General features: G+C 45.9%; 1 protein-coding gene and 1 long non-coding RNA gene across 20 annotated transcripts in view; one reads left to right on the forward strand and one right to left on the reverse strand.

The window, feature by feature from the left end:
- Positions 1-653: 653 nt before the first annotated feature.
- Positions 654-10,890, reverse strand: LOC149913888 (uncharacterized). Of its 4 annotated transcripts, none has more exons than XR_016460797.1 (6): positions 10,760-10,890; positions 6,197-6,263; positions 5,652-5,760; positions 4,034-4,164; positions 3,580-3,734; positions 654-945 (listed from the first exon to the last, which is right to left on the reverse strand). It is a non-coding gene; the product is annotated as an uncharacterized LOC149913888 (long non-coding RNA). The 4 variants fall into 4 exon arrangements; XR_016460794.1 differs by lacking the exon at positions 654-945 and adding an exon at positions 2,255-2,341; XR_016460795.1 differs by lacking the exons at positions 654-945; positions 10,760-10,890 and adding exons at positions 2,255-2,341; positions 6,569-7,770.
- The window catches only part of LOC149913889 (uncharacterized), a 28,453-nt gene continuing 14,779 nt past the window's right edge, over positions 10,569-24,242 (forward strand). For 2 of the 16 annotated variants that reach the window (XR_016460783.1, XM_090128293.1), the window contains exons 1-3: positions 10,580-10,739; positions 11,555-11,664; positions 21,002-21,117. Coding sequence is in view for 3 of the 16 variants with exons in the window: in XM_090128293.1 (XP_089984419.1) it covers positions 11,593-11,664; positions 21,002-21,117 (188 nt within the window). In the remaining 13 variants the exon portion in view is untranslated. Of the gene's footprint in view, positions 10,740-10,954; positions 11,145-11,554; positions 11,665-21,001; positions 24,000-24,242 lie in introns of those variants that run through there. The other 14 variants (XR_016460785.1, XR_016460792.1, XM_090128291.1 and 11 more) reach the window with 13 other exon arrangements.

The raw sequence follows: 24,242 nt of genomic DNA on the forward strand, positions 1-24,242 counted from the left end.
CCGCAAAGGGGCACGAGTCTCAGACTGGCCGGGAAGGAACACGGATTGCCTCCAACAGGCCTTGAGCGTTGGTTATGGGGTTGGGTTAGCCCTGCGCTAGAAACGAACAAAGCAAAGCTAACCCAACCCCATAAGCAAGGCAAAGCTGAAGCCAATTTGGTTTACATTAATTGAATGCAAAACTAAAGCCAATTTCGTTGATGCAAAATGACTGCAAAGCTAACACCAATTTGGTTGAGATAAATTGATTGCACACGCTCAAGTCAGCGCAACTCTCAAAATGGCCACAAAGGGGCACGAGTCTCAGACTGGCCGGGAAGGAACACGGATTGCCTCCAACAGGCCTTGAGCATTGGTTATGGGGTTGGGTTAGCCCTGCGCTAGAAACAAACAAAGCAAAGCTAACCCAACCCCATAAGCAAGGCAAAGCTGAAGCCAATTTGGTTTACATTAATTGAATGCAAAACTAAAGCCAATTTGGTTGAATTAAATTGAATGCAAAGCCAATTTTTGGTTGATGCAAAATGACTGCAAAGCTAACACCAATTTGGTTGAGATAAATTGATTGCACACGCTCAAGTCAGCGCAACTCTCAAAATGGCCACAAAGGGGCACGAGTCTCACAGTGGCTGGGAAGGAACACAAATCGCATCGGAAGGAAGCGTTGGTTGGCCTGGGAGTAGAAGGGGGCTAAGGAAGGGTGTGTTGGATCGCTGTGCTGAGGCCAATGGGATGAACTATAATGAGACTGAGTGCCACGTCCCCACATTGCCTGCGATGATCTTGGGCGGTGGTAGGGGCTTGTGGCAGAGCGAAAGGAAGACTATGGAAAGGGAACGGACCGGGGGATGTGGGTAATGGCTCGACCGAACCGAGCTGGCGGTCAGTGTGGAAAGCCTGGAAAGTGCGGCAAGTCATCGACTGGGAGTACCGAAGGATCTTCACCTGTAATACAGAGAGACACGCTTTAGAAAGAGGAAGGCCGAGACGCAAACGACGCTCACCGTAAGCCCACCCCCACAAAACATGGGAGCCAAACACTACTCTGACAAATTGAGTAATATTAGGGTTAGGAGTGTTTAACAGGGAAGCTGTAAGTGTTTTTGTTAGTATTACACAGAAGGTTACAGATGGGTTTAGTGCCCAATTCAAGGGTAGGTTCAGGGTTAGTTTGGACAGTTACTGCAGTTATCTACACAGTCATGGTTACAATTAGCACTGCATTTGGGGTTCAGAGCTCATTAGGATCAGGGTGAAGGTATTAGGGTTAGGTATATTGGGATTATGCTCAGAGTGACCGTTAGGGAAGGCCAAGGCAAAACCGAAAGGCAAGGAGAACACCCGAGAGAACACCAAAACAGAGGAGAAAGGCAAAGATGAAACACAATGGAAGGCAACAGCAAAGGCAAAGGGACGGCGAAGGCGTGGTAACACCAAAGAGAAGGCCTCGGCAGAGGTCAGGCCCGAAGAGAAGGCTGCAGAGAACGCCAAAACAGAGAGCAAAGAGAACAACGCAGAGAAGGCCAAAATGGAGGGCGAGGTCCATGAGAACATTGCATGGAAGGCCAATGCAGAAGGTCAAGGGCGATGGCCAAAGAGAACACGGCAAGAAGGCCAAAACTGAAGGCCAAAGAGAACGCCGTAAGGGATGCCAGAACAAGAGGCCAAAGGGAACGTGGCAAAGAAGGCCAGGAGCAACGGCCAAAGAGAACGCAGCCAGGAACGCCAAAAATGAAGCCAATGAGAACGTCGCACGGAATGCCAGAGCAAGGGGCCAAAGAGGACGCTGTAGGGAATGCAAAAACAAGAGGCCAAAGAGAACGTGGCAAAGAAGGCCAAGGGCAATGGCCAAAGAGAACGCAGACGGGAACGCCAAAACTGAAGACCGAAGAGAACGTCGCAGGGAACGCCAGAACAGGAGGCCAAAGGGAACGTGGCAAAGAAGGCCGAGGACAATGGCCAAGAGAATGCCAGGGGGAACAACAAAATGGAAGGGCAAGAGAACACAACGGGGAAAGCCAGGACAAAGGGAAGGAGAACACCGCAGTGAAAGGCCAGAGGCAAGGAGAATGCGGGAAGAATAAGACAGGCAGCATTCGGGGCACCGTGAAATGTAGAAATGAGCTCTGGAAACCCTACCTTGGTCTCGCTAAGTAATGGGTGAACGCTGGTGGGCGTGCATTGCCCTTACCTGCTGGGCAGACGATTACCAGACGGCAAAGTAAAGTTCCGGGGCATCCCAGGAAATGAAGATTCTGGTCCCTTGCTGTTCCCATAAAGACCCGCTCATCTCTCCGTGCAGTTGTTACGGCACTCGGGAGGACCGCGGCTCTGCTGCCACCTGCTGAACACAATACAGTAATGAAGGCGCTGCCCCACATATATAGGGCTGCACCCGCCGCATGTTGCTCTAATGATGACACAAGGGAGCGTTAGGGATATAATTAATGCTATTTATACGTTTGAAGTTACAGTTAGTTTAACAACAGTATTCTGCTCTACAATTACAATTAAGGTTACTTTGACAGAAAATATGGGGCATTATTTTTATGTCAGCATTTAGGGTAAGGGACGTTTTTAACTTTGGGTTAAGGGTTTGGTTTACAGATACACTGCAGGTTAACATAATTATTGTGAGAACTCCCATTCAGCTGTGGGTTCGGGTCAAGGTTAACATGAACGCTGCCTCCCAGCCATTCCCAGAGTGCCAAAGGCAAAGGGAAGCAGAACTCCCATGGAAAGCCAAGGTAAATGCAAAGCAAACAGCCAAGGTTAAGGCAAGGGCAAAAAGCCAAGAGAGCACCCAATGGAATGCCAAGGTGAGGGCAAGGAGAACGCAACAGGAATGGCCAAAATATACAGCCAAAGAGACCACAGCAGGAAAGGCCAAGGGCAAAGGACAAGAGAACAAAGCAAGAAATACCGAAATGGAAGGCCAAGGGAACATGGCATGGAATGCCCAGGCGAGGGCTAAGAGAAAATGTGGCAGAAAGTGCCAAAATTGGAGGCCAAAGAGAACACGACAAAGAAGGCCAATGCAGAATGTGGCTGGAACACCAAAACAGGAGGTCAAAGAGAATGCCGCAGGGAATGCCCAGGCGAGGGCCAAGAGAACATGGCAGGAAATGCCAAAACAGGAGGGCAAGAGAATGCTGTTGGGAACGCCAAAACCAAATGCTGAAGAGAATGTGGCATGGAACACAAAAACAGAAGGGCGAGGAAATGCCGAGGATGATGGCCACGAGAACACGGAAGGAAATGCCAAAACAGGAGGGCGAGAGAATGTGGCAGGGAATGCCAAAACTGAATGCTGAAGTGAATGCAGCAAAGAAAGCCAAGGGCAATAGCCAAGAGAATGTGGCATGGAACACAAAAACAGGAGGGCAAGAGAATGTAATAGGAACAGCCAAGGCAAAGGGAAGGAGAACAACGCAGTGAAAGGCCAGAGACAAGGAGAACACAGAAAGAAAAGGACAGGCAGCCTTTTGAGCACCATTAAGTGCAATAAGAGCTCTGGGAGCACCATGTTGTGCCATGCTATGGAATGGGTGAACACTGGTGGGTGTGCATTGCCCTTACCTGTTCAGCAGACAATTACCAGTCAGCAAAGTGAGGTCCCGAGGCATCCCAGGAAACGCAGACTTCAGTTCCTGGCTGTTCTCATGAAGACCCACGCACCTCCATGCAGTCGTTACAGCGCTCTGGAGCAGCTGCCACTCAGCTCTCCGCTGCCACTGTTGGATGCAACACAGTAATGAAGGCACTGCCCTGCATATGCGCCTCTTTCACAAACATGCGCTGTAGTGCTCCTTTCTCAGAGCAACGTGGCTACGCTCTCTGCACAGTGCTGCTTACCAGCAGCACTGCAGCTGGGAACAACAGACAAGGAGAAGGCTCAGGTACCCAACGTTTTTGCATTCGTCTTCACAGCCCTCACCTTTGGTTTTGTAGGTGGAGATTGAGGAAGCAATTCCAGTCCCACCAACCCCCCTCCCCATTCCACACTGTGATGGAAGATCAGGCTCTAAATCACCTGAGGACCCAAACATCCAGGAGTCCCTGCGTCCCGACGAGGTGGGTCCCAGAGTTCTGAGGGAATTTACCCCTGCAGTCACCGAGCCACTCTCAATGGTATTTGAGAAGTCATGGCAGTCAGGTGAAGTCCTTGGTGAGTAGAAAAAAGGCAACAGCGCACCTGTTATTACGGGTGTAATAGACAGATAGAAAGGATGACCCTAGGAACTACTAATATGTCAGTCTTGCCTCTTGCTGGGAACAAATCGCAGAACAGATCCTCCTGGAAGTCACTCTAAAGCACATGTTCCAGTGCATCACCACCTTCTGTGTGAAAAGCTTCCTCTTCATATCCAACCTAAACCTCCCCGTCTCAGTTTAAAACCATTTCCCCTTGTCCTATCACTATCCACCCTCACAAACAGCCGTTCCCCGTCCTGCTTATGCCCTCCCTTTCAGTATTGGAAGGTTGTGATGAGGTCTCTCTGGAGCTCTCTCCTCCAACCTAAACAATCCCGGTTCCCTCAACTTTTCTTCATAGGAGAGGTGCTCCAGCCTTCTGATCATCTCAGTGCCCTCCTCCGGACCCCCTCCAAAAGCTCCACGTCCTTCCTGCACCGGGGGGCCCCAGGCCTGGACGCAGTGCTGTAGATGGGGCCTCACAAGAGCTGAGCAGAGGCGGACGATCACCTCCCTCTCCCTGCTGGCCACCCCTCTTTTAATGCATCCCAGGATACAGTTGGTCTTCTGAGCTGCAAGCATGCTCTGCTGGCTCATGTCCAGCTTCTCATCTACCAGGATCTCCATGTCCTCCACAGGGCTGCTCTCAAGGGGTTCTATGCCCGGTTTGTACAAACATCTGGGATTGCCCCTTCATCAGTGACATAAACAGTGGGGTTAAGTGCACCCTAATGATGCTGAGCTATGGGGTGCAGTGACACACCAGAGGGACAGGATGCCATCCAGAGGGACCTCAACAGGCTGAGTAGTGAGCACAAATCCAAGTGCAGGGTCAGCATCTGGAATGAAGGAACACCCACCACCAAAATGTGCTGGGGGATGAAAGGACTGAGCGTAGTCCTGCCCCATAAGGCCTGGGGTACTGGTGGGTGGGAGCTGGACACAAACCAGCAATGGGCCCTTCCAGCCCAGAAAGCCAACCGCATCCTGGGCTGCATCCAAAGATGTGCGGCCAGCGGGTGAAGGGAGGTGATCCCTGTTCCTCTGCTCTGCGCTGGTGAGGCCTCACCTGGAGAGCTGCGTCCAGATGCAGAGTCCTCAGTGCAGGGAGACATGGAACTGTGGGAGCACATCCAGAGCACAGCCACAAATATGAACCGAGGGATGGAACAGCTCTCCTATAAGGAGAGAGAGCTGGGGCTGTTCAACCTGGAGAAGTGAAGGCTCCAAGGTAACCTGGTAACAGCCTTTCAATACCTAAAGGAAAGAAAAGGAAAATTGAGGTTAGATATAAGGAAAATGTCTTCCACAGTGAGGGTGGTGAGGCAGTGGAACAGGTTGCCAGAGACATGGTGGATGCACTGTCCCTTTCAAGGCAAGGCTGGGTCAGGCTCTGAGCAACCTGCTCCAGCTGTGGACATTCATTGTGGGGGAGTTAGACCACATGGCAAACCTACCTGCACACAAGCAGTGCACCAACATGGGGCTCATGATTTTCCATTACCTGCTGCACAGATCTCACACCACTGATAAGAAAAGCCCAGGAAATCCTTAAACTCCACCGAGCTGAGAAATGAAATCAGAAGAGACGCAGACCGTAATTTAATACACCATAATGATGCATAGAATGCCCTTAAACTCTGCATGGGTGAAATTAACACATAGCACTGTGAATTACAGCCATAAAGTGGGACGATGTGGGAGCAGGCAAACTACGTTTAGAGCCTCAGATTAGAGATTACAAGGTGAGAAGCGTTGAAGAGAAAGCAACGCACATAGCAGATACAGCTGCTCTAATCCAGCTTGAGATTCCCCCAGAACAGCAGAGCTCACAGCTCTGAAATAAAGCAGGAATCCCACACCCCAAAGGAAGCAGTCTCCAGGTTCAGATGCTGTCCTTACAGCTACCACCCTTAAATGACATTAGGATCCCCCAAAGAGGGGATCACAGCCCTGAAATAAAAACAGAGCCACTCACCCCATTCCAAGGACCAACACTCACCCACACACTAAAGGAAGCAGTTTCCATGTACAGATGGCTGCCAGCCCTCCAACGTAGTCAGGAGACCCTAGAAAAGGGAAAGATCACAGCCCTAAAATAGGGAAGGGATCACCCACCCCATTGAGTAAGACTCACCCCCACACTCTAAAGGAAGCACTCCCCAGGTTCAGATGCTGCCCCTGTGCTTCCCAGCCCTTAAATGGAGTCAGGGAGGGGTGGAGACTGGTTCTGCCCCACCCCACAGCCAAACTGCCCCCAGCTGTGCTTGCAGGGCTGCACCCCTCCCCAGGCGCTCTATCACAGCTTCAGGCTGTGCTCTTAAAGTGCTGATACAGCCACAGAGCAAAGGAAATGAATAACGTGAATGTCTACCAAGGGAGGCTGATGGATGACCTGTGATAGTCCTCACACTTTGATCCCAGGCTGTCCTTGGTGCTGGTTGGTGACTCTTCTAACAGACTGGGGAGCACGGATCTCAGTGCTGACACAGCAGATGCTGAGATCTGTGTGAGCAGCCCAGACAGCGAAGGCTGAAATCACAGCTGGGTATGCAGAGTGCTGTTTGCACACCTACAACTCCCAGTGACACACATCTGTCATTTAATGGCCCTGTGAATGGGAACTGTTGAGTCATAGCTTGAACTGTTTATGCCACTTCTTCATATCTTCTCCATGGTCATGTAGGTAATGCCACAAGGCAAAATGTGACATAGTCTTACTGTTGTCACTTGCTCAAGCAGGAGGACGTCTTCTTTTGATAGAAGAGACATTGGATGACACCAGCTGGGAGGAAACCAAGTTGATCAGGCCCTCCAGTAGGCTGTTTTGGGAATTCTGGTTCCCATTCGATGCATCTGTTACCACCTTGGATCCATCAGCATTAGGCACAGTTGACAGTTTGTCTATTATATCTTCTTGTTTGCTTTCCATTCTGTTCAGCTTTTCAGCTACTTCTGCAATGGCTGAAACACAAACTTGTAGAGGGTGTAAATGTAACTCAAAGTCTTGAAGTTTATTAATCAGTTCACTTATAAGGGGTCTTCTTTCTCCTCTGCCATACATTGCTGCAAATGTACTGGCATACCTTTCTGGTGCAGTCTTTGTGAATGTACACCACATCTGGTGTACACCTGACTCTCTCAGGATCATGCTCTTGGTCTGGCTCATCAGGAATGAAATCGGGACTATGTAGCATTTCCACCACAGCATATTCTCTCAAATAACGGACGCCTTTTTCTATATCAGCCCATTTCTTTTTCTCAGGCATCAGATCGTCTTTGAAGGGGTATCTTTCTTTTACAGCTAACAGCATCCTCTTCCAGAGGGTGAAGGCCTGGTTCTGGCATGTACTAATGCCTCTATCAATGGCTGATTCCCTAGCAATGCCACCCAGTTGGCGAGCTTCTCTCTATCTTATCTAGCCACACACTGTTGGCCCCACTGTCCCAGCATTGAAGTAACCAGGTGGCAATAGGCTCATTTGGGTGACATGAAAAGTCTTTTCTCAGACTTCGAATTTCATTCATTTTCAGAGATCGATCAACAATGGTAACAATATCTTGCTACCTCTTACTCTTTCAGGACTTCTTGTTGCCCTCATAGGCGTTGATGACCATGGTCTTACTGAGGGCCCCTCCCCTGGACTCAGGGGTGCTTCCCCTGGATCTCAGAGCCACTCCTCTGGACCTCTTTGCTCCTCTTTCTTCTCTTCTAACTGAGTTGAGATTCATCTTGTTTTCCGTCCTCTCACAGGGGCAACTGACATCAGTTGTGGTGCCTCCTGTGGTTGATCAGGTTGGTCAGTTCCAATGCTCTCACCCTCCAGCTCGGCTCGGAGTCTGTCTTGTTTAATTATGAGAGCATTTAGTTCAGATTGGAGGGTGTCTCGGTTAGGATTGGATGGTGTCCCGTTCAGACGGGAGGGTGTTGAGTTTGGATTGCAGGGAGTCTCTTTCGATTCGGAGGGCATCTCATTGAGATTGGAGACTCCTTCTCTCAGCTTGGAGATCTTCCCCTTCGGCTTGGAGACTTTCTTTCTCAGTGTGGAGACACTCTTGCCAGGTTTTGAGATTCTCTCTCCTGGCTAGGAGACTCTCTTTCTCAACCTGGAGATTCTCTCTTTGAGATTGCAGGGAGTCTCTCTCGATTCAGAGGGCATCCTGTTCAGACTTGAGAATATCCCTCTCAGACCGGAGGGCATCTCTCTCAGATTGGAGATTCTCCCTCTCTGCTCAGAGTGTCTCCTGGAAACTCTCCATTTCAGTTTGGAGACTCTCTTGCTCATTTTCTACTGTCTCCCTGAGACTGTCCCTTTCAGCTCTCAGACACTCATGCTGAGCTATCAGAAATAGAAGTAAACATCACAAGAAGCTAGTAGTAGAGACAATGGCAAGACTGAAATGTTCACCACTGCATGGAACTTCTGATAGCAACAGAAAACCAAGCCTTACAAATGTGCAGTTCCTGTGCCACTCTTAAATGGTGATATTTGAAAAGTTCTACCTTACTTTAAGATGTTCTGGGTATCATTAAGTGTATGGGAACTGCTGAATCATGGCCTGAACCTCTGATTGACCACCCGAGACAAGCAATGTGTCAGCCACGGGAGCACAGGTGAAGGTAATTCACCTGTACTACTGGAAGGGGTGGAGTCTGTCTGCACCTCTCCTAGATCCCATTTAAGTGCTGACTGCCACTGAGGAAGGATCTTTTCCTGGAGATCGTTCCTTGTGGAAAATAGTGTGAGCCTACAACATTGGTAAGCATTTTCCATTTATTATCCTCTTGTAGCAATGATCTTACTTAGCCTAACTTTCCTGGATATTTCTTAATTATAACATCTGTATATTCATTGATAGTCTTTCCTAACGCTGGAAGTGAGGCACAGATCTTATGTTTCTCAGGGAGAATAAGGAGTTACAGCTGTATCCAAACCTACAATTGACTTTGGCTAATATAGGAAATATCCAAATAATTTTCTAGGACAGAATCTCTGATAAAGCAGGTTTTATTTGCAATTGCAATGGCAGGCCTCCTGCAAGCAGGAGAGCACATAGAAAACAGAGTTACATCTTTAATTCCCTATTCCCTGGCTTATCTCCTTCTCCCTAGTTCCTTATTGGCTGAGGTCTTTAGGTTCGCAATCTTCTTGATGCTTCACTAAACATTGGAAATACTAAACAAACATAAATTTTTGCTGCGTGAGTGTGAATCTGTAGTTAATTATTTCACACCTGATCATTATTCTGCAGATATCTGCTTGTCCTTCTTTCTACAAAGATAAGCTTGAAAGAAAGACAGGGGAGTATCTTGATGCCTGCCTGTCACATCCCAACTTCTCACAGAGTGAGACAGTCCGGCCTTGTGTAGAGGCCCTGGCTTCTTTGGTGTTTGCTAAATCTGTTTTTCTCTTGCTGGGAGTTTCTTATCCTAACAAAACAACTCTACAATATGTTTTCTAATCTCTAACACGCTCTAAGTCTCATTGTTTAGAACATTTAACAACTATTCCAGTTTTGCAAGAAAGAATTAATCACATAATTCAGTAAAAAAATGTTTCTAAAACGTGCTGCTAACATACATAATATTTTACTTCTAATTTTACTTCTTCTTATTTCTAAGGATAAGTTACAGAATACAACATTCCATTCCCACAGCTAGTAAAATTCCTCCTACAATGTATGTATGAATTAATTCATTTCAGAGAGAGATTTCAAAGAAAAACAGTATATTTTATGGAATGATATTACTTCAAAGCTACATCAGTTACTTTAGTCACCTGTTGTGTAACACCGTAAATAAAAACAATACCCCATCTGCAGGGCAAAATTGGGATTAGGTGAAAATTGGACAGGTTTTGGAGCCGTTTCAACATTTTTTCCTTGATTTTTTCCAGCTCCGGGAATGAGAAGAAGCTCTAAAGGAGCTAGAAGCCTCTCTGGATAAACTAAAAGAGGTGCAGTAATTTAAGGATGCTTATTTCCTTAAGTGCCATTTAACTTCGTGTTTGTTAACTGAAGCCATCATATGTTTGCCAGCTTTAATGCTTTTTTCTTTGAAGTACTTGAAATATGGAATTGGAAGTTTATCAGATTGCTTTAATACTGAAGCTGACAGGAGCTGTCAGTGCTTCTGGAGCCCAGTTCTATGTAGCTGTCTGTGATGGGTGCACCGAGCAGCTGTTCAGACAGACACACAGCCATAACCTAGCCTTCTGCCTTGCTTCCTCAGGTTTTCTGTGTTATTTCATCTAGAATCCTGCTAGTTTTCTTTTGTTGTTTTTCTTTCATCTATTGCTTTGCTTTGCTATGCTGTATAAGAAGTGTTGAATCCCAGCCTGAACCACTGATTGAGCACCTGAGGTAAGGACCCGGTCAGCCCTGGGAGCACAGGTGAACGCAATGCAGCTCCGTGGCTGGAAGGGGTGGAGCCTGGCTGCCCCTCTCAGAGCTCGTTTAAGGGCTGATTGCCACGGGGGAAGGGTTTCTTTCTGGAAGTTTCTCCACTCCGGAGTCAGTTCTGTGGGTGTAAATCCTTGGAGATGGTGAGCAGTCCTTTTCTTACCTTTGTAATATACTCCCATTCCACTGGTGTTTCTGCCGTTACTTATGTTATGGCTTTCTTTCTTATTTGCTTTTTTTTTGTGTGTGTGTTCTGTCACACACGGCCGGACCGGGCCGTGCTGCGCCGCTCCGGGGGGGGTGGGGGGGGCGCCGCGGCCGGGCGGCTCCGGGGGGGTGGGGGGGGCGCCGCGGCCGGGCTGGGCTTCTTTATGTACATTTCTTTATGTACTGATACGTTGCTGCAGCTGCCCTTCCGTATTGTCGTTGCTTTTTTTGTTAAAGAATATTAACACGTTATGGAGACGATAAGGGTCTGGAGCAGCTCCCCTACAAAGACAGGCTGAGGGAGTTGGGCTTGTTCAGCCTGGAGAAAAGAAGGCTGCGGGGTGAGCTCATTGCAGCCTTTCAGTACCTAAAGGGAGCCTACAAACAGGAGGGGAATCAACTCTTTGAAAGGGTAGATAACAGCAGCACAAGGGGAAATGATTTGAAGTTGAGGGAGAGAAGATTCAGGTTGGATGTCAGGGGGAAGTTCTTTACAGAGAGAGCAGTGAGGTGCTGGAACAGCTGCCCAGAGAGGTTGTGGATGGCTGTCCATCCCTGGAGGTGTTGAAGGTCAGGTTGGATAGGGCCCTTGGCAACCTGGTCTGGTATTAAATGTGGAGGTTGGTGGCTCTGTATGTGACAGGGGGGTTGGAGCTCCATGATCCTTGAGGTCCCTTTCAACCCTGGCCATTCTGTGATTCTGTTATCTCTGTGTTTGTTGCCATCCCGTTTTCTTTTCTCTGTTTTGCAGGTCAGCTTGTGCTAGAAGTTGATGGTGTCACTGTATGAATGAAGGTCAATTTAGGAGTAGCTGCTGATGGAAAGAATGAAGTCCACGTTAGTAAACTGAAGCATCTCATGGTAAGGTGTCAGAGCCAGCAGTAGTGATGTCTGTCACTGAAAAAACCAGAGGGCTGGCTCCTCCAAGTGCTTGCTGGTTGATGTGTGAGAGCATCTGCCCTCTCCAACTGAATGATAAGAAAGCTAAATATGCTGAATCATTACAGCTTATGCAGAAGTTGTGAATATGCTCTCAAATGTTTCCTTTAGTGATAAATTGTGTTTTGGCACTGTGGTGGTCCTATCTCTGGCATGATCTGGAACACTTGCAGGCCTTGTGTGCCTGTTTCCATGAGCCTTCCTTTCTTTCTCTCTTCAGAATAAGTGCAGGGTGCTTTTGGGAGAATCATCCAGGAGACTGTCAGAAAGCCAACTGTGATTTTCATAACATGAAAGGACACATCAGCTTTCTACCTCACTCAGCAGTTTCTACCTGAGCAGAGGTTTGGTCACTTTCCAGTTCCTCTGTAGCACCCCCCTATGCCGTTAGTTCTCTTTTTCTATGTTGGTATCCTGTCTAATTGTCAGTTTGCCCCAGGATGCCAGGCCAGTTGAAAAGACTGTCATTACCATCAAGCAGAATTGAGCTTCTTATGTCATGAAAGATATAATTTTGATTGTTAATTATGAGCAGTTGCAGTGCAATAGGGCATCTCAAGTAACCATTTATTTGGGAGTTCAGGGAAGACTCATGAGAAGTGAAATGCTGGTTTCTGTTTTGGCTGTCAAAATGGTGGAGCTTTATTGGAAGTGAAAGGTGTGGGCTTTCTGTAGGTAGGCCCCAGGTTTACTTCTGTAAGCAGGCCCCCTCTCAGAGATTGGTCTTTGCTGCTTTGCTGTGCCTACCTGCCTGCTCCCTGTGCTTGCTGCATCTGATACCAGTGGTTGTGGAGCAGGCTCCCCAGGGCTGTGGGCCTGGTCCTGAGCTGCTGCAGCTTAAAGACTGTTTGTGTTTGGGTGGTCCTTCCTGGAGCACGAGGTTGGACTTGATGATCCTTGTGGATGCCGTACAACTTGGGACATTCTGTGATTCTATGATCTTGGTGTTTGCCTGGAAAATACCAGATGATTTTTTTTTTTTCCCTCATTTTTTCCTGGCATTTAAAGTTGTAGTTTCACTTCTAAATGTGAGAGAGGAGTTGGATAAGGGGAGGGTAAATTGCTTCTTTATTTTCTATTCTCCCAGGTGGGTCTGTATATTTTCTGCCCAAGTTGTGGTAGCTCTGTAACTGGGAATGTTCCTAATGGTCATAAGAAGAGTCTGCTGCCAGCACAAAATTTGGCCACAGGACTGCCTGCTGGATTAAATTCTGTAGATTGATTATATGTTATTTGAGATGGCGTGTTCTGTTTATTTTTTCCAAGACAATCAGGTTTTGAGGTTGCTGAGATTTATTGATTAATCAGTCACTTGCAGTTTGTTTGAGCTTGAAGCAGTTGAATCGTCCCACACAACAGCATTGTTAAATAAAACCTTATAATCACTTTGGAATTGTAGCTCTGTGTTAGGCTATGCCACGTTGTGAATGTCTGTGCTGCAGATATCATCCATCCTCATCCTCCCACTGTGCTCCTCATTGGCAGAAGGTATCACCATCAGCTTTCTGCCTTACACAGCAGTTTCTATCTGAGCAAAGATTTGGTCACTTTCCGGTTTCTCTGTGGCACCCCCCTATGCTGTTGGTTCTCTTTCTCTGTACTGGTGTCCTGTCTAGTCTTCAGTTTGTCCCAGGATGCCAGGTCAGTTGAAAAGAATTTTCAAATTATATCCATCCTGATTTTTTTTAATGTATTATCTTTTTTCTTGATGAGGAACACACTAGAGTCTTCAGAAGAAATCACCATTTCAGGCGTGCGTACTGTTTATCTGTGTAACCAACTAGTCCTCTCAAGGCTCTTGTTGTCTAATGTGTTTGGTTCAGGATCAGTCCATGTCCTTCGTCCTCCTTGCTTTGCTGTCCTCTATGGATTTACCTGAGGTTTTTTCTTCAGCCTGCTTTGCTTTCAGTGCTGACAGTCATGAGGAACTCTATGTTGTATGCTGCTGTGTTCATTTTCCTCAGCACATTCCTTCTTGATGTATAGCAGGTACTGGTGATAGCAGAGCCACTGTTCTGTGTGAGTGACTTGTGCCAAGCCAATGTTTATTGAGCTCTGATCTGCAAGATTAAACATAGCTTCAGGCTACCTGTGTGGAATTGTGGTTTGCGCTGCTTTGAATTTAGTCCTGCTGGCCAGAGATGGACAAGGCAGGGATGTTGGGATACTGAGGAAAGTGTTGGCACTTGATATTCTCGCTGGATTTTATTTTTTTAAGCAAGCATTGGGAACCACTGAAGTTTAGCAAAGGAGCCTTAGTGGTGTGGTTGTATCAGGTGTACCTGATTTCATGATGATATGTGGCCTTTTAGTAGAGTTTAGGCTCTGACCCCTCAAAGCAGTGAATGGAATGAGTTCCGGGTGATACCAAGGCTAATACAATAAGGTTCCGATGAAGCTGTCACAGAAGAGTTACCTATCTTTACCAGCCTGGCTGGTGTGTGATGTATGTTACTGAGATGCTCCTTCCTCTGTGTTTGATGAAGTAGATGCTGTTACATAAGGGCATTAAGGCATTGGATCTTAGCTTCAAAGCACAGTGAAGGCAGTTGGAAAGCAGGAAGGTGACAAGTTGGAATCATATTGTGAGCCCAAATTCAGCAAGCCGTTACTGCTAAACAGGGGCCTCAGGCATACGTTTTAAGTTGTTCTGATTCCTATAAGACTTAAACATCTGTTTATAGGTTTGCAGTGTAGATGCCTAGGAGCCATGTTTTTCCTAGGGAGAACGGTGTGCTTGCGTATCTTGTGTGCTCTTCAGCAAGGACATGGTAAAAACCAGTCCTGGATGTTTGGTGAGGGACCAGACTGAGAGAGGTGAGCCCAGTTAGTGATGGGAGTCCTGATCCAATGGGTTTCTGTGCCTCTCTCTAGAGCGAAGACGTTTGGAAATTTTCAGATTAGCTTTGGATAAGCCTCTGAGTTTCGGGATGCTTTTCATGACCAGTTCAGACCTCTCAAAAGCTTGAGGTTTGTCCATTACTAATTTCCAAAGGAATTGCATGGAAAAAATATATATGTTTCTTATTTTAAAAATAGAAGCAATAATGAATATGCTAGTAGTGTCACAGTCATGGAGGAGCACAAAGTAGTAGTGAAGTGATAGGAGAAAGGAGGAAGAACGTCCTTTGTTTTTTTTCTCTAGGATCTCCAAGAAATCTTGATAAATGTGAAAATATGTAATGTGCACATAAAAAAAAAAAAAAGGTAGTTCTAACAATTGGGTACCTCACATTTTTTTTTCCTAGTTTTACTCTGGGTCAGAAAGCTTTGGAACGCTCCCAGAGTAGAGAACAGCTTCTCTGATTTTTTTTTTTTTTTAATTTTGCTGAGCAGTTGAAAGCATCTGTCATGGTTTTATGATTTTTGGTTATCTGTATTCCACATCATAACATCATGTAATGCACTGGAGGTTTGACTGTGGATGCTCAAGTTCCGGGTGCCTGTCTGGAGGAGAACAACAACTACATTCCCCAGGGGGCTTTGCGGTCAGTAAGGAGATGTAACTCCCGGCAAGGTCACTTGATGTTCTCTTCTTCGCCTGCACTTCTCCGTCTGCTCTTCTGTCTGCTTTTCTTCATCAGCTCAACTGGACTGCACTTCTCACCTCAGCGTTGTGGTGAGACCAATCCACCTTTCACACACACTCCCTCTCTCTCATTATATTTTGCTGATACTGTATTTAGTACATTAGTTTGTTTCTCCTGAGATCGTTGCTGCTGTTTTCAATTATTTTGGGTCCCCTGTTTCCCTTTTCCAAAGGTGCAGATCTGTGGATCCCTCCGCCCCGCTAGTCACAGAACCAGGCTGAACCAGCCCATAAACCGTTGACAGCATCCAAGAGGACTTGCTGGCCTCTGGATGAAGAGAGAGTATTGAGAGGAAGTGGAAACCAAGTTGTTAAGATCTGTGAAGAAGGAAGAAATTTATTACTGTTTGCATTGATATTTCATAGAATCATAGAATCGCAAGATTGGAAACGACCTACAAGATCATCTAGTCCAACCATCCTCCCATCACCATTGTCACCACAAGCACTAAATCTCATCTTGTAGCTCCTCATGCAGATGCCCCTTGAACACTGCCAGGGACGGCGACTCCACCACCTCCTTGGGCAGCCATTCCAGTGCCTGACCACTCTGAGAGAAAAACCTCAGAGAGGTCTAACCTAAACCTCCTCCAGTACAACTTGTGGCCGTTTCCTTAGGTCCTGTTTGTCACCTGGGAGAAGAGGCCAAACCCCTCCTCTTCATTACAACCTCCCTTCAGGAAATTGTAGAGTGCAGTAAGGTCTCCTCTGAGCTGCCTCTTCTCCAGACTAAACAATCCCAGCTCCCTGAGCCGCTCCACATAAGATTTGTGCTTCAGACCCCTCATCAGTTCTGTTGCCCTTCTTTGGACATTGGGGCCTCAGTGCCTTTTTTGTAGTGAAGAGCCCAAAACTGGACACAGTACTTGAGGTGTGGCCAGAGCTGAGTACAGGGGGATGATTCCCTCCCTGCTGCTGCTGGCCACACTATTTCTAATGCAGGCCAGGATGCTGTTGGCCCTCTTGGCCACCTGGGCACACTGTTGGCTCCTGTTCAGCCGAACATCAACCAGTACTCCCAGGTCCCTTCCTCTTCACAGTCATCCAGCTGCTCAGCCCCAAGCCTATAGCACTGCATGGGGTTGTTGTGGCCAAAGTGCAGGACCTGGCACTTGGCCTTGTTGAACCTCAGCCCAGCGATCCAGCTTTTCTAGATCCCTCTGAAGTGCCTCTCTGCCTTCAGGCAGGTCAGCACCACCTCCCAACTTGGAGTCATCTGCAAACATACTGAGAGTACACTCAATCCCTTCATCTAGGTCATCAGTAAAGATATCAAACAAGATGGGCCCCAGTACCGACCCCTGGGGTTGCCAGCTGGATTTAGCTCCATTAACCACTACCCTTTGGGTGCAGCCCTCTAGCAGTTCCTTAGCCAAAGAAGGCTATACCTGTCCAGGCCATGGGCAGCCAGTTTCCCCAGGAGAATACTGTGGGAGACCATGGAAAAGGCTTTGCTGAAGTCTAGGCAGATTACATCAATAAATAGCCCTTCCCTCATCTACCAGGCTGATCACCCAGTCATAGAAGGAGATGAGGTTTGACAAGTATGACCTGCCTTTCAGCCCGGTCCCTTGGGCTTGTGACAGTCCAGATGGAGGAGGAGCTCTCTGTCTCCACCTGAATCACCAGGGGTGTATTCTGTGTAGCATCCCAGACTTACAGATTGGGACACAAAGTGCCCTGATGATAACTGATCTGCCTTTTAAAGGCAGATGTAAAGAAGGCATTGAGGACCTCAGCCTTCTGCTTATCCTCAGTGGTTGCACTCCCCGCTGCATCAAGTAAAGGATGGAAATTCTCCTTGGTCCTTCTCTTACCATTGATATATTTATAAGAGGATTTCTTACTCTCTTACTGCGGTGGCCAGTCTGAGTTCAAGTTGGACTTTTGCCTTCCTAACTTCCTCCCTGCATACCTTAGCAACTTCTTTGTAATCTCCCCAAGTAGCCTATCCCTTCAATTTTGTCACCTTACTGCCCTTCTTGTCTCCCTAGAGCCCATCTGACTTGCTGGGATTGCTGAATAGCTGTGTTTTGCTACCTCCTGCTTGTAACATCCAAAACCAGTGGTATAAAAATCAATGGGAATTTGTTGGAGTAAGTTTTTGAGTATTCTTTATTTTAGTAAAATGCACTGAATGTCTTTGGATGAAAGTCCAAATACCTACCCAAGTGTATTACAGTAATCATGGAATTTCTATTTCAAAGAGTTTTTCAAAGCCCTTCAAATGGAAAGACAAAAGGAAATGCAACTTCGGAGAAGTAAATGGTGCATATTAAGCAAACAAGCATCTAGGAATTTTAAAGAGGACTAACTTATGAAAACTGACTCCAGTAATGTTAGCATATAGCTTTCTTTATGAGGGTACTCAGGAATTCTTTTGGTAGTGAATGATACAATCCCAACTCCAGGTACACACTCAGCTTGGAAATGCGTGCACATTGTGTTTGGTTGGCCAGCTGCTTTGACTCCATCACATTGCATCATCTTGTCTTGATTTCTTTGCTCCCTCTGTTGAAAGCTTTGCTCAATCTAGACTCATTGCAGGTGCTGAATCTGTTATTTTGATCCACGTGAGATTGATACAGAGATTAAACAGAAAATAAGGTAGGGTTCTGCCACACTAATTTGAGTGTCTTAGGAGCACAATCTTGCTTAGGATAGGGTATCTGCCACAGTGCCAATTGTCATCGCCCCACAGCCTTTGTGGGAATCAGACTTGTAGAATTAGCTCCTTGAAGAGAGGGGCTCACAAGGTGTTAATCCATGTAAACTTCAGAGTGCCAGGTTGTGTGATGGCATTTATAGGGCAGAACCCATAGAGAATATGCCTCTGTCGCCACTCTGTCTTGTGATGACACAGCACCTGCTGTAGCATGGGGTTAGCGGGACTGCAGGCACAGCGGGATGGGAGCTGAGCCAGCCACAGCCTGGCAGATGCCATGCAGGGTGCCCTGCCTGGTGCTGGGCTTAGGCTGCCCTGTGCTGGTGAGGCTGCTTGGGGTGGGTGTAGGGCAGCTTCCTGCCAAGCAGGACCACAACCAGCAGCAGGTTACTTGTGTGAGCAGGGGCGTGGGGGGAGAGCGTACTGCACTTGCTGTTACTGCCTCAGAGGAATGTTGTTATCTTTAAAATGTTTTTAACTGCTGTAGGACTCATGTCATTCTTACCTCCACTCTAGAGCACTCTGTCACTACATTTGAGAGTACAGGCTAAGAGCACAAGCTGTTGTTGGATTTCATTTTATTTTTACTATCCACAGGAAACAGTGGGTTGTTTCAAAAATAGAATCGTCTTTGCTAAGATGAAGTTTCACTCCATGTAACACAGAACCCTGAACTCTTGGTATTTTATAGCTGATACAACCAGTCTTTCCAATCTACTGAAGAAGTAGGCTTAGGAACACAGAGAATAAGTCCCAGCTGCAGTAGATGATCGTGTAGCTTGAGAAAGGCTGACCCTGGGGGCTCAGGTAGTTCAGATCTAACCTTTTGGTATTCTAAAGCGTGAATAATTCAGCTGATGTACTTTTCCTTGTATTGTTGCCTCTTCATTGTTGATGGATAATTTCAGTAGTTTTTGCTGGGCTGGTTGCTGGTTAGCAGATAGGCTTTTGTACTTACCTTCATAAGGCAGTGATTTTAGAAATCGTGAATGTTCTGCTTCCGAGTGATTTTCTCCCATTTTTTGATTCAAACAAGAACAACTTATGATTATTTTTATTTTTTTTTAATGCCAGGCATTGTGTTCAAGTTAAAAAATTAACACATCTGTATAATCAATGACAATTATATAAAGGAATATTATATAATCAAATAATATTAAGATGTTATAATAGCAAAATAAGCAAGAGAGTTAGGCACAGCGAGACAAAGAGAGTAAATAGGATGCTTACCCGTGTCGTGGGCTCGCTCAGGAAACTCCAGTGGAGTGGATCTTCAGAGCATGTTGGTAACTGCTGAGGCTTTGGCTGACAACAGCTTTCAGCTATGTCTGAACTATACTGGATTTGTCTCATGCTTTTAGTATGTCAGTATTTCTCTTCCAGACCTCTGAATCAATTATTCCTCTGCTATTTATCTTTTTTGGTTGCTAGAGAGAAGAGTTACTATGTTACATCCTGATTTGTAAAATCAAGCGTGGTGATTTTCAGTAATTTAGGATTATCTTGCTTTTCTTTATGTGAAATAAATGGTAACCTATCCTTTTCCTTTGTGTAATGCAGAGGGATGGGGTTGGAGGTCTGGCTGGTTCATGTGGCATCCCAGATTTTCCTACGCAGCTTAAGTTAATTCCTACATAACCTACATAACCAGAAATTCTCAAATATGGTAAAACTTGATTTCTAGTTTTTTGGTATGTATGTTAAAGTCACTTGTTTCCAGTTCAGACAGCATTGCCTCACATATGTTTGTTGTCTCATAGTAAAAAATTCTTTTAATAATTTGGCTACATACATACTCCACCCATAGTTTGCATATTGTCTTCTTATGATGAGGTTTGCCTGTTAAGTAGAAAGACAGTGAGCTTAGATTACAGAAGCAGAGGAGCAAAGACAGCTTAGAGGCTCAACACAGTATAGATGAGTTAGACTTTTACTTTAAAGTTGTAATGTTCTGGGTCTTATGTGGGATGAGATACAGGTGTGAGTGTTACAGACAAGTGTTTTTCCTGGGTACATTGTTTACCTGCTGCCATGCAAGCCAGCTCTTTTTTTCTCTGCCTCCGCTTTTATTGCCCATATCTATCTGCATCACAAAATCTCTAACAGATTTCGTTTCTAAAATTGTATGTCCAGAAGAAGGGCTTATCGCAGTCTTTATATCATCCTTGGATGGAAATTGGTAGTGTATGGGGGAGTTTGCATAAATTATTAGCATCTTACCAAAACCAAGGAACAGGAAAAAAAAAAAACCCAAAGAAATGATTATAGCTGAGCCAGGAGGAAACATTATCTTCAGTTTGTGGAGTCTACCCTTTGTCCCCATTCTGCTCAGCACTGACTGGATGGGGTTAACATTGACCACTAACAAAAGTGCTCTGCTACCTGTCTCACAGTGCTCCGGTCTTTGTTGCTGCATTATGAGTGTACTGCTCCTACTGACATGTTTTCTCACACCCTCGCTTGTTATCTGAGCAGTGTTATCCCTCACAAGCTGTACAGTACCTGCTTGCTCCAGGTGCTACATAAGCACAGCAGAAGGATGCCAGGGGGCTTGCAGTAGTGTCTGCACACTGTTGTTCTTTCAAAGAAGCCCCTATTCTGGCTAACTGTAGAAGAAACCATTTTTTTCCTTCATAAGATCCTTGCAAACACAGTCAAAGTGAATGGAAGTTTGTGTCTAAATGTCTTTTTGCAGTAGGGGCAATGAGGTTATCTATTTTTCAGGAAGATAAGTGAGACAGTAAGGAAAACTGCTGGCTCAGGCTTCACCTCCGTTGTTGTGTTACCCACTCACAGGTATCATGTCTTTGGTAACGGGGTATAACACAATGAATCCTGTACCAAGACTGCTGTCATAGGTCAACAAGGGCCTGTGATGCCAGGGTGAAGGCTGATATTGCAGATTACTTCCAGTCACTGGAATACATGGAGTTTACACAGTCTTGGACATGGGGCTGTGCTCCTTTATTTTTTTTGTTTGTTTGTTTGTTTCCTTCTTGTTGCAGGGAGACAGCTGTTCGTTCTGCCCCTGTGAGGTCACTATGTGGAATGAAAGGGTCTGCAGCTGTGGAAGGAGGATCACTGCGTCGGGGTGGCTGCACGTTCAGACACATGGAAATTGGTGTGTTTGCCTAAAGATGTGTTCTCAAACTCAATCCCCAAAACTACTGCATTGCTGTAGGAGGCTAAATGTGCTTTTACAGGCTAGATTCACTTGCTTTGAAATACCGGTTTTGATGACAGGGAAGACAATTGAATGCTGCCAAAGATCTGTGTTGATGAGACAGGAAATAGTGGGCGTTGGCCTCCTGTGAGATGGGCTTGATACTGATCCACCAGGACTCTTCTGTCCTGGATTTCTACAGAGAACGTTGTTCTAGCTGCTTGTAGTTTTGAAGTGTGGGGAAGGAAAGAATGGTAAGGAACTAAGAACCTGCAAGATAATTTTGGATAGATTTAACTGAGGCAGCTGAAGACAGTGTTTCCCTCTGAAGAATCCAACTGTTTTGCACTGTGTATTAGTTCAACAGGCATCTGGATTGGATGCAGGGCTTTTCTGTTCAGGTTTCTGTTTGTTCTTTCATGGGACTGTTCTCTATGCATGTTGATTCAGGTCGAAAACCCTGGGATTTACAGTTACAGTAAAAGATAGTTGTATTATTGCATTTCTACTATTTTACCACTAAGTAAAGCAAGTGTTTTGCCTTCCTGCAGAGAGATGCTTTGTTCTAACTGGCAGCCACAGACTCCTTCTGGGCTGGCGACCCTGAAGGCTCATCTCTGGTGGAGGTAGCAGCATGCCCAGCAGCTACCCCTTCCTCCTCCCAGGCACGGATGCAAAGATTTTGGCCTCCTGCAGACTCGGTGGTCATCTCTGCTTTGCCATGACCATGTATTCATTTCCTTTGCTTTTTCGTGTTGCTGCTGCTGCTTCTGGATGGGTTGATGTTGGTTTACTCTGTTTGTTTTCCTGGTTGTTCTTCTGTTGTTTCTGCCTTGGTGTCCTGCTCCTTCTGCACTGCAGTGCATTGGTTTCTTTTCAGTTTTGTTGATTTTCGTTCCCCGTCTGTTTCTGTTCTTTGAACTAACTTTTTCTGTCCTAAGCGTATTCCCCTGTGTTTGTGAGGGTTTCAAGGGATTTAGCTTTGCTTTCCTTGGCTTCCCAGTCCTTCGTCTTTCTTTTATTTTTCCTGGTTTTGCTTGGCTTTGGTTTGCTCTTTGTTTTTTTGTTAGTATCGTGGCCCTGCGTTGCTTTTCAGTTTTCATTCTTTCTTTCCATGGCTAAGCATTGGTGAGCTTTTTTATCTGTTTCCTTTGTTTGGATTGTTTGCTTCATCTTGGTTTGCTTTGGTTTGTTTTCCTTCTTTGTTTTGATTTGCCTTTTGCTTTTTCTGCGGTGAGCCTTTTTGCTTTTTCTGCAGTGAGCCTTTTTGCTGTGCTTTCCATTGTCTTTGTTTCATATCTGATGGTCCTTTGTCTTTCCTGCTCATTTCTTTGCATGATGTTGTTTTTTGCTGAAAGCATTCCTTTCCTTCTCAGAGTATGTTTCTTGGCTTTGCTTTGTTTGTTATTGTTATTCATTTTCTTAATTCTTTTCTTTCCTGTTCTTTTCTTTGGTTTATTTTCCTTTTTCCCAAGAGGATGGCTTGCCTCTAAACCAAATGTTGAGCCCTTTGGTCTTAACACTATCCCCTATGTGAAGCTCTTAACCCCAAACTTAAAGAAGAAAGGCTTAGCGTGTAATCGTGTCTAATAATGTTAACACTTTGCCCTCCTGCTTAATGGGTTTTCTTTAAGCCTGCTAGGAAAATGTAACCCTTAACCAGCAGGTTAACTGTCTGCCTGTTAACTGTCTTATGCCTACCACTTACTCTGTAGTGTAACTCATATCACTAACTCAAATGCATAAACCTGAAATCTTTCACTCTAAAGCAAACAGGTAATATGTAACCCTCACCAAATGGATAGCACGTAACCGTTTACTGTTAATGCAACTGGGAAAGCCTTAACCCGAATCAAAAAAGGGCAGCCCTTAATACTAACACAAGAGGGTAGCCCTTAACCATACCCCCATGTGGGAATCCTTTACTCTAATCCAATATCAGAAGCGTTAAACCACAAAAGGGAAGCCTTTCATCCTAATTTAATATGGTACCTCTTCATCCTAAACACTGGCCCCGAACACTCACCTGTAACCTAAAGGGTTTTCCTTAAACCTTAGCACTAGAAGAAATTGGTAACATTTCACCTTTAAACGTAATCCAAAATAGTGACCCTAAAACCTAATGCAGAAGGGTAACCCTTCACAATTAGCAGTAATGCTGAATAGTAGCACTTCAGCATAATCCAGAGCGGGATGAGGCTGAGTTTGTCTGCTTCCAGGGCTGCTGTGAGGCGCAGGGCTGGTGAGCGGCTGCGGGGCCCGTCGTCATCATGGAAACGCACTGTGACAGCACACAGGTTGTGGGAGCCCGGGTGATGGCTGCTGTGACATCCTGTGGCAGGCCTGGAGCTGCAGCCTCCAAGCTTTTTTGGCCTTGCACCCTAAGGAGTTAAGCCTGCTGTCCTGCACATGGTCCCACTGCAGAAGCTCTTTGGACGTAAGAAGTTTCTGGGGAGAGGGTAGATGCCTGAAGGCATTATTTTCTTCCTTCCAGAGAGTTTTCTTTTTCTTTGTTCTTTCCAATTGGATTTTCTTTGCTTTTCCTTTTGCTATTTAATATTTTTTTCTTTCTTTCATGCTTATTTCTCTGTTGCTTTGCAATGCTTTTTCTTACTTTTTTTTTTCTTTTCCTTTTTTCCTTTTCTTCCTTTCAGGCAGAGCCCTGGGGGCTGCTTGGTCAATGCCCTTACTTGGAGCAGGAGGCTGGGTTTTCCTTCTGAGGGCTTCATGCACAAATAGCAAGGAGAACTGGGACACAGGGCAGTCCTCAGGAAAAGCACTACTTTCCTGAGACGCTGTCTCAAGCTGCCTGTGCTCACCCTCCTCTCTTTTCTTGGAAGGTAACTCCCCTGCTTTTTCCATCTCTTTGTCTGATTGCTTGCATTTTTGTACAGCTAGGGCTTAGGAGATGTGTCCCAGGAAGGAACAAAGAGAAAACCTAGGTAGAAAGACAGTGCATCAAGTCCAGGTGGCTGTTGTGTATCTGTACCTCTCGTCGGTGCCTTCTAAAGCTCTGTCTTCTTCCGCTGCCCTTCCGCATGGCTGAGCTTCAGGGGAAGGCCACTTGCATCAGCTGGTGTCAG

This window comes from Phasianus colchicus, chromosome 33, assembly GCF_987193195.1.
Source record: "Phasianus colchicus chromosome 33, bPhaCol1.hap1.1, whole genome shotgun sequence".
In the NCBI taxonomy this organism is placed as follows: Eukaryota; Metazoa; Chordata; class Aves; order Galliformes; family Phasianidae; genus Phasianus; species Phasianus colchicus.